The sequence below is a fragment of the Arachis duranensis genome, chromosome 5 (genome assembly GCF_000817695.3).
Source record: "Arachis duranensis cultivar V14167 chromosome 5, aradu.V14167.gnm2.J7QH, whole genome shotgun sequence".
Classification (NCBI taxonomy): domain Eukaryota; kingdom Viridiplantae; phylum Streptophyta; class Magnoliopsida; order Fabales; family Fabaceae; genus Arachis; species Arachis duranensis.
In genome coordinates this window covers 13,059,782-13,069,407 of record NC_029776.3, presented here as the reverse complement: position 1 = coordinate 13,069,407, position 9,626 = coordinate 13,059,782, and the positions used below count along the sequence as shown (strand labels likewise).

Below are 9,626 nucleotides of genomic sequence, written 5' to 3'. Positions count from 1 at the left end.
ACAGTTTGTATTATTTAATGGAAATAAAAGTATCTAAGCAAAACATATAAACCAAAACAGAATCCCGAGAACAAAGGATCTTCGCTAATCCAGAAGTCTCCAGCATGCCTCAGCGAGAAGCCTCACGTCCTGCATCTGAAAACCACAAAATCCGCATGGGTGAGAACCAGAGGTCCCCAGCATGGTAACAGCTTCCACATATATAATACATAATAATAGAGGAAAGTCGAAGGCAATCCTAGAACTTCCTTCAGATAATTCAAAGCTTATAAACAAACTAAACCATAAAGGGCATCTGACTAAAGATTCTTCAATCTAACTAATACTTCCCTTTCCAATTCCTTCAAACCTCCCAACCACCAACAGGAGTATAATATAGCAAACACAATTATTTCAAACAAGAGATATACAAATAGGAACAGATAAGGCATTTAGACAATTAGCAAATAATATGCAGTCAAATAAGCAGTCTCAAATAATTCACATAGTATGCATATGATGAATGCCTGTCCCTAATGGCTGATGATATCATCTGTAGGTTATAGAGCCAACCCGATAAGTCTTGGTAGCTAACCATTGGACTGTCCTTCTGTCGTGTCTCCCCAACTCGAGTTATACTCAATATAAACTTGATCATAATCATGATCCATATCCATCACCCTCACTGGTGAATATTTACGGGGGTGAGCTCATCCGGGGCTTTCACAGTGCCCAGCCACCCTGACGACATAGGGTCAAAAGAGCTTCGAGTCTCAACCTGGAGCACGTGGTGGCTAGCCACTTGCTTCCTTCCAAGGAAACTCTCATCTCCAACAGTGGAAATACAACATTCACAATTCATTCAACAGCATATATGTATTTATACTTAGCCATAATCATGGCTCAGCCATAACACGGCAATAATCTAGCCATCCGACTCACGGTTAAATCCATAACCAGCCAATTCATTAACAATTACGGCCCTTCGGCCCATGGCATAACATGCACTTCCACCGCCATCCTCCACATCTCACATAATCATCTTTAATCCTCATTGATCATTCATTTTTTCCTTTGCTTCACTCACAAGTTACCACATTCACTAGCTCCTTTTCTCATAGCTAGGCATATCATAATGATTTAAGACATAAGTGGTGAGATCGAAGGCTTCGAAGTATGAAATTTGGCTTTTAAAACTCAAAAATCAACTTTGGGATGAAAATAGATCCACGCGCTCGCGTACTCCACGCGTACGCGTGGATGGCCACAAAACTCATCGGCGCGTAAGCGCCCTTCACACGGACGCGCGAATTCAAAAATAGCCAACGACGCGCACGCGTCAACCACGCGTACGCGTGAGTGCATTTGCGCCCCAGGCACAAAGTTGGCACAACTCTCGGAAAAATAGCTGGGCATTGGGTGCAGCGCATCGGCGTGCCCGCGCACACTACGCGCACGCATGGATGGCGCTTTCGAGAAGAACGGCGCGTACGCGCCAAGTGCGCCTACGCGCGAGGGATTATTCTGCTAAAATTTTTCTAAGTTAAAAGCTACAGAATTCACATATTCAACCCCTAATCTTCCGACGGATATAACTTTCTCATTTTAAATCGTTTTTCGCCTATTCTTCGAACGGCATGGATATCCCGGATCCAATTTCATTTCTAAATATATTTGGCACAAAACGGGGATCCGTAGTCCAAGTTATGTCCCGTCAAAGTATGCCCAAAAACCATATTTTCACACAAAACCACAAAGTGCCATTTTCAAAACAAGCCACTTTCAACTCTTTTCAAAATCAATCAAAACATGCCAATTTCATCCATTTTCTTTGAAATCAATCAAAATATATTAAAGTCAACATCAAGCCTTTTCAACTCACACATTGACACTTTACCACAATTCACAAAATCACTATCCCATCATTTTAACCCACTTCATCCAAGTGGCTCAAACTCAAACACATTGACACATCATATACTATTCGTCATGCCAATTTCAACAACACCATTCCCAATCAACCATCATTCTACATAATCAATATCATACCCACCATCAACATGATTTCACTCATAATTCAACCTTAATCAATCATCAAGCATATATCACAACATGCATATTTTCCATACATCATACCATCAAGGCATCAATAATCATCATCACATATATGACCACATCATATATATATCAACCATTCAACAACATCAACAATTCAATGCCTATCTTAGGGCCTCTTGTCTAAGTATTTCCTACCACATTACATATTAGATACGGGAAACCGAGACCATACCTTAGCCGATTTTCCAAGCTCAACTGGAGTACTTCCAAACCACTTTTTCCTCAAGCTCTCAAGGCCTCACACTTTCAAGAATAGATTTTTCACCACCAAATCCTTTTTCAAGCTTTTCAAAATCACCAATCAAGCTCCAATATTCACACATACACAACCTAAGCCATAATCATCATACCCATACACAACATCTCAATACCCAAACATCATAGAACAACAATTTACACTAGGATTGAGAATCTTACCACACCCAAGGTCTAAGGAGACAAGATTAACCTTCTCCTTCAAGAGAGTTGGGTCCTATAACATCAAAGAGCCCAAAATTTCAACATTTTTACTCATAAAACTCGAAATCAAAGCTGGAAATTCGAAGAGCAAAATGTGACTTACCTCAAGATTGATTGTATGAGTTTTTTAGAGCACTCCGCGGTGAACGCGTGGCCGCAAACGGTGCAGCAATCGGAGCTCTAGATCAAAAGTTATGGTGGTTTGAAGATCAAGGGAGAGAGAGAACTTAAGAGAGTGTTCTTCCCTCCATGGCCTCCATTTCAGCATGTGTGTGTATCAAATGAGGAGAGAGAATGTTGAAAACTAGGGTTTTGGTTTAGTTTAATTGGGCCAATGGCCCACTTTAGGTCCGATTGGCCTGGTTTGACCCGTTTGGTCTAATCTTGGTCTGAATTCTATAAAATTGGTATCAAAATTCTCGTCTCAATCTCCTCTATCATATTTAGCCATAAAAATCACATTTTATACTTTCTAGAATAAATTCTCATTTATGGGTTAATTAGCCATTAATTAACCGGATCTTACAAAAGTCTCATCCCAATTTGACAAAAGCAAGACGGCTTACATAGAAATGATTCTAATGAATGTTAAAGTTAGTTGATTATTTTTTATGATTCTTTCAAGTGATGCTAGGTTCAATTTATAAATATTTTTTGTTCGTATTTTATATTTATTTGATAAGTAAATCATTGCAATTAAAGACAGTGCCATTTAATAGCTTTATAAATGCTAATAGTTTTTATATTTAGTTTGTTTTACAATATGATAAAATTCATTGTTCAATCAAGAATTATTTGGCAAAGATGTTTAAAAATAAATTGATTGAGGGAAAAGTCAATGTCACCTCAGATTTTGTGATTGAGAAATCAACTGGAATTTATCTTCTGACTGTATACATGTGTAGAATAACTTTTAAGAAGAGTCACGTATAATAAATACTGTCGATGATCGTAAAATTCCTGATAATTATTTCAATTTTTTTACTCATGTTGATGTATTGAAACAAACAAAATGAACAATTTAACTTATTTGGTACGTAATTAATTTGTATTGAACTACACAAAACTATATTTTATTTTAATTTTTGTCAAAAAATTATATAATAGCATCATTTTATCGATAATATAAATTTTAATAGTTTATTTATGCAAATGTTTAAAATTGTATTGCAACTTTTTTGAAGATATATTCTTTTATTAATATATTGTTAGTTTTATCGTAAAATAAATTGGTAAAAGTTTTTTGATTTATAAGTAATATATTATTTATTTATTTATTTGTCCTTAATTTGATACTTTTAATTTTTTTTAATTAGATGTTATTGGATTCTTGACTGAAAAAAAAGAGCTTATATCATGATCAAAAATAGGAAGAAGTGACCATTACATTGTGGTTGATCTTCATGATCTGGAGTATGTGAAATTTTAATATTTCACAATGAGATTTTGTTTTGTAACAATTATCTATTAATATGTAAAATATTTTATCTTTTTTATTATATATTACTACCTATTTCTCTTAATTCTTGCTTTTATTTAGAAATAAGAAAAAAATAAAGTGCATACTTTGAGATCAATTTATAACTCAATTATTCAATTATCTACGTGATCATCAAACACCTAAATGCATACTTATTCTCCAATTTACAAAATTTAACAAAGGCATTGGTAAGCATATTGGTTTACCTTTTATTTAACATATTTTTTATGTTATATTAGTAATCATATTATATATATTTTTACGAATATATCTTTTTAGAAAATACTCTTAGTATTAGCATATAGTGTATTAAATAAATATTAGTGATTTTAAATTATGAAAATGTTTAAAATTATATTGTGATTTTTTTAAAGGTATATCATTTTATTAATATATTGTTAGTTTTATCGTTTAATATAAAATAAATTGGTAAAATTTCTTTAATTTATAAGTAATTTATTATGTTATTTATTTATTTGTCCTTAATTTGATATTTTTAATTTTTTTTAATTAGATATTATTGGATTATTGACCTGAAAAAAAGAGCTTATATTATGATCAAAAATTGGAAGAAATAACCATTACATTGTGGTTGATCTTCATGATTTGGAATATGTGAAATTTTAATATTTCATAATAAGATTTTGTTTTGTAACAATTATCTATACATATGCATAATATTTTATCTTTTTCATTATATATTACTACTTATTTAACTTAATTCTTGCTTTTATTTAGAGATGAGAAAAAATAAGATGCATTCTATGAGATCAATTTACAATTCAATTATTCAATTATCTATGTGATCACCAAACAACCGAATATATATTTATTCTCCAATTTGCAAAATTAATAAAGGCATTGGCAAGCATATTGGTTTAACTTTTTATTTAACATATTTGTTCATGTTATATTTGTAATCATATTATATCTATTTTTACGAATATATCTTTTTAGAAAATACTCTTAGTATTAGCATATGGTGTATTAAATAAATGTTAGTGATTTTAAATTATTTATTATTTATTAGAGAACTTTGTGCATTAGAATTCTCTAATAATTTATTGTTCTAAGCTGATTTTGATATATTCTTATTTCACAGTAAAATAACATATAAAAATTTATTGGTGGAAACTAAAAAATATTACTAGATTATTTATGGTCACATTTCTGATTTATTGAAAAAAGTATTTTACTAAAATCGATTAATAACTACTTTAAAGTTGATACACTTAACACTAAATTAAAAAAACGAATAATGCATAACATATCACTTTTTTTAGTAATCAAATTATTATAATTCAAATTAATTTTAACAAAACAACTTAAAATTATAATTTCAATCTTATCACGTGTACGATATGGATTATTACACTTGTAAAAACATATATGTGAGTGTCTTTCCAATTTAATTGATCTCTTGTAAATTCAAAAGTTTAGTCATATCTTCATGTTCAGTACTAGAGAGGAAAAAAACGCATGATATTATTTTGAAAGAAAACAAATTATCATCCATTTTAAAGTTTTGTAAGTGTTCAATCTTTATTCTTGATGTAATCATTTTTTTATAAGCATTGCCTTTGTTATTTTTCATTCAATAGGTGTTATTTTTTAATTTTTTTTTAATTTAATTTAGAGAATGAGTTATTTTTAAAAGATAAAATTGAATATTAACTCTTATTTTCAACTTAAAAATATAAAACATATCTTGTTTTCATAAAGAAAAAATTGTTCACTCATTAATTTTGTAAGTACCAATCATTATTCATAATGTAATATTTTATTTTCTGTAAACATTGTCTTTATTTTTGTCACTTATTGTTTAATTATTTTATATAGTAAAATTTGTGAAAATAAATTTAGTTTAGCATTTATAATTTTTTGCACACATAATATTTATAATTCTACACTCATAATATTTATAATTTTATATGGGTATGTCTAAAACGAGCTCAATAATTATGTGATTATTAAATGAGTCACACTTATATAGGCTATTAGATCTTATTAGATAAAAATCAAAGATTAATATAAAAGAAGAGCATTGATGGACTCTAATAAATATAAAATATTCTAGTATAATACATAATATTTTAAACGGCAACAAAATTTTTTATTTTTAAATAATTAAATATAAAATATATGAATATTTTTTATTTATTAAAATTAATTATTATGTAAAATTTTTTATAATATTAAAAAATTATATTAAAATAATATTTTCATGATTGACAAGAAGATGGTGGACCAATTATTAACATTAACGTAACATATAACATTCATAATTGACGTAACAAATTGAAATTATTTATTATTTATTTATTTTGTAGGTCACAAACTAATTATTTTTGGATTTTTATGATTTTCAATAAATTGAGACATTTCAAATTTGAGATGATTGGAATTTTTTTTATAAAATATAATATGGTAATTTGAGACTATTTTTAGCGTTAATAATATAAAATTTTAAAATTTTTATTTAAAAAAAGTATATAATTATATCATGAATAATATTATGGGATTTGATTTTAATAGAATTTGAAATTGATGATTCTTTGTGTAATTAAATAAAAGAATTAATTGTGTTAATTAAGTCAAAAAAATAATTTATAGTCTTTTGTAAGTGAGAATATTATTAAGTGCGTAATTTTATTTATCATTTAAGATTTTTTGGTCTCGTAATATTTTCGATTAAAATTTAATTATTAAATTAATTGTTTGTATAAAATATACTATGATAAAAAGTTATGAATTTGGATCCTCTAAATTTTAAATTTGTATTTTAGAGGGTAAAATATGATCTTCTATCTTTGAATGATTTCTCTCTTATATTTATTCTTAGTCTCACCTATAAAATAAATGGTGAAAAATCACACTTTACTCTCTAAAGTAAAATTCAAAATTTAGAGAATGTAAATCCAAAAAATATATATTAAAAGTGTGTAAAACAATAATTAATTCTTTTATTCACATAAAATTTTTGTTAAACATATAATAAATGTTTGGTTAAGACTTTCGTCGATTAGATAAAGAATGAAGTCCGATATGAATTTTCGAAAATGAAGTCCGATATATAATTTTCTCTTTTTCTATACTTAGGTCAGGCCTAAACTTTTGAAATAGTCTTATCTGTCAGGCCAGCCTGAACATGTAAATATATATAGAGAGTTTTATTGTATTAGTAAAAATGCTATTAGAAGGATTTGAATTTGGGTCTTCTATCTTATAATAATACCTTTATCCACTCAACTATTTGTCTCTTTAATTATATATATGTATTTTGTATCAATATTATTCATAAATTTATTATTTTATATTTTATAATTTTAAAAATTAAATTATATCTTAAATTTAATTATTATTAAAAAAAACAGGCTTATTGACAGGCTTCAGGCCAGGCCAAATTTAACAACAGGCCAGACTCAATACTCATTAAAAAACCTATACCAGACTATAGGTCAGGCTAAGGCTAATATACTCTATTACAGACCTGGCCTGTTAAGAGTAAAGCCTGACCTGTTTCTACCCCTAACTTTAGCCCATGTAAAGAGAATTAAAGATTATATTTTGGTAGTCAATAATTATCAGTTTAAATATTGATTTGCATAAAAAATATTCAAATATATATCAATTATCAAGATCAAAACTAAAATGAAATAATAAAATATGAAAATATTTGGGTTATACCAAAGTTTTAGAGGTTAATTTTTTTTAAATGAACAAATATGATGGATTATTTATTGGTGTGGATAAATTAAGTGATTTTTTTAATATGAAAATAAGAAATTTGAGGATCAAATTTTATAAATACACAAATTTAACTTTTAGATTTGTGATATAAAAAAACAAAAATAACATAAATCTGAGAACTAAATTTGTAATTTTAAAAAATAAAAAAATTATAAACACAAATTTAACTTTTAAATTTTTAAAATTTTGACTTTTAAATTTTTTGTTTTTAAATATTACTTTCTAATTTTTTTTTTTACTTCTCTTCACAATTTTGTGATATTTCATCTCTATAATACAACGAAACATACATTCTTCTCTAATATTAATAAAAAGCGCAAGTTTAAGATGGAAATATCTAAAAAAAAAAATTAGAGAAAAAGAGGATAGCCATTAGCCAATTAGGCATATGCATGCAACTCATAAAAAAGGGATGAAAATATACATTTAGTTATGCTGATGGTGGGAGAACATTCCAGAAGGGTGAGCCCCAGAAGTCTCTAGTCCTCACCACGCTCGCCTATTAAGCTCTTCCAACTCCTCTCCAATTATATTCCTCAATTTAACAATTAAACAACTAAACTAACCCCAAATCAAAACCCCTAATTCCATAATTCTCATTTTCTGCAATTCATGGCCGACGAAGCTAAAGCCAAAGGCAACGCCGCCTTCTCCTCCGGCGATTACGCCGCGGCCGTACGCCATTTCTCCGACGCCATAGCTCTCTCCCCGGACAACCACGTTTTGTACTCCAACCGATCCGCCTCCTACGCCTCCCTCAAGAAGTACTCCGACGCCTTAGCCGATGCCAAGAAGACGGTGGAGCTCAAGCCCGACTGGTCCAAGGGCTACAGCCGCCTCGGCGCCGCCCACCTCGGCCTCTCCCAATACGACGACGCTATTGCAGCATACAAAAAGGGCCTCGAAATCGACCCCAACAACGAGCCCCTCAAATCCGGCCTGGCTGATGCCCAGGCAGCCGCCTCCAGGGCCCGCTCGGCCCCTGCAAACCCCTTCGGGGACGCCTTCTCAGGGCCAGAGATGTGGGCTCGGCTCACTGCAGACCCAACCACTAGGGTTTATCTTCAGCAGCCGGATTTCGTGAAGATGATGCAGGATATTCAGAAGGATCCAAACAAATTGAACTTGTACTTGAAGGATCAGAGGGTTATGCAGGCCATTGGCGTCTTGCTCAATGTCAAGATTCGAACCCCAACTGATGATGCTGACATGCCAGAGTCCTCTTCTCCTTCTCCTTTCCCTTCCCCCTCCCCCTCCCCCTCCGAGAGGAAGAGGGCGGCTGAAGCGGAGCCTCCAAGGCAGCCCGAACCTGAGCCAGAGCCCGAGCCCATGGACTTGTCGGAGGAGGAGAAGGATAAGAAGCTGAGGAAGGCGGAGGCGCAGAAGCAGAAGGAGGCTGGGAACGCAGCGTACAAGAAGAAGGATTTTGATACAGCTATTCATTATTACTCGAAGGCTTTGGAGTTGGATGATGAGGATATTTCTTATCTCACAAACCGTGCTGCTGTTTACTTGGAAATGGGAAAGGTATAGTTTCATTCTAACTCAATTTTCATCATTCATTTATATTTGCTCTGTCCTGAGTAGTAATTAGTGTAAGTGGTTTATGGCATGCTTGGTAATGTTAGTGACTAATTGAGATATGATGCAACCATTTTGTTTTTGCTTTGTATACGTAAAACAGCATAGAATGTATAATGCATCAGTGTATAATGGTTCACATAATCTTTTAATTAAACACTGCTTTTTTCATAATTCATCTGTCAAGTTTTTGGGAGGGTTTAATCACGGTTCTGTTTGATTTATATGGCTTGTATTGATTTTTAGCAAATTATATGGA

At 31.0% G+C, this 9,626-nt stretch overlaps 1 protein-coding gene across 1 annotated transcript in view; it reads left to right on the top strand.

Moving 5' to 3' along the window:
• Positions 1 to 8,215: 8,215 nt before the first annotated feature.
• Positions 8,216 to 9,626, top strand: part of LOC107488210 (hsp70-Hsp90 organizing protein 3-like) — a 2,997-nt gene continuing 1,586 nt past the window's right edge. Inside the window, 1 exon segment of the mRNA XM_016108918.3 lies at positions 8,216 to 9,313. Within this exon segment, the coding sequence (XP_015964404.1) occupies positions 8,399 to 9,313 (915 nt within the window). The 5' untranslated portion in view covers positions 8,216 to 8,398.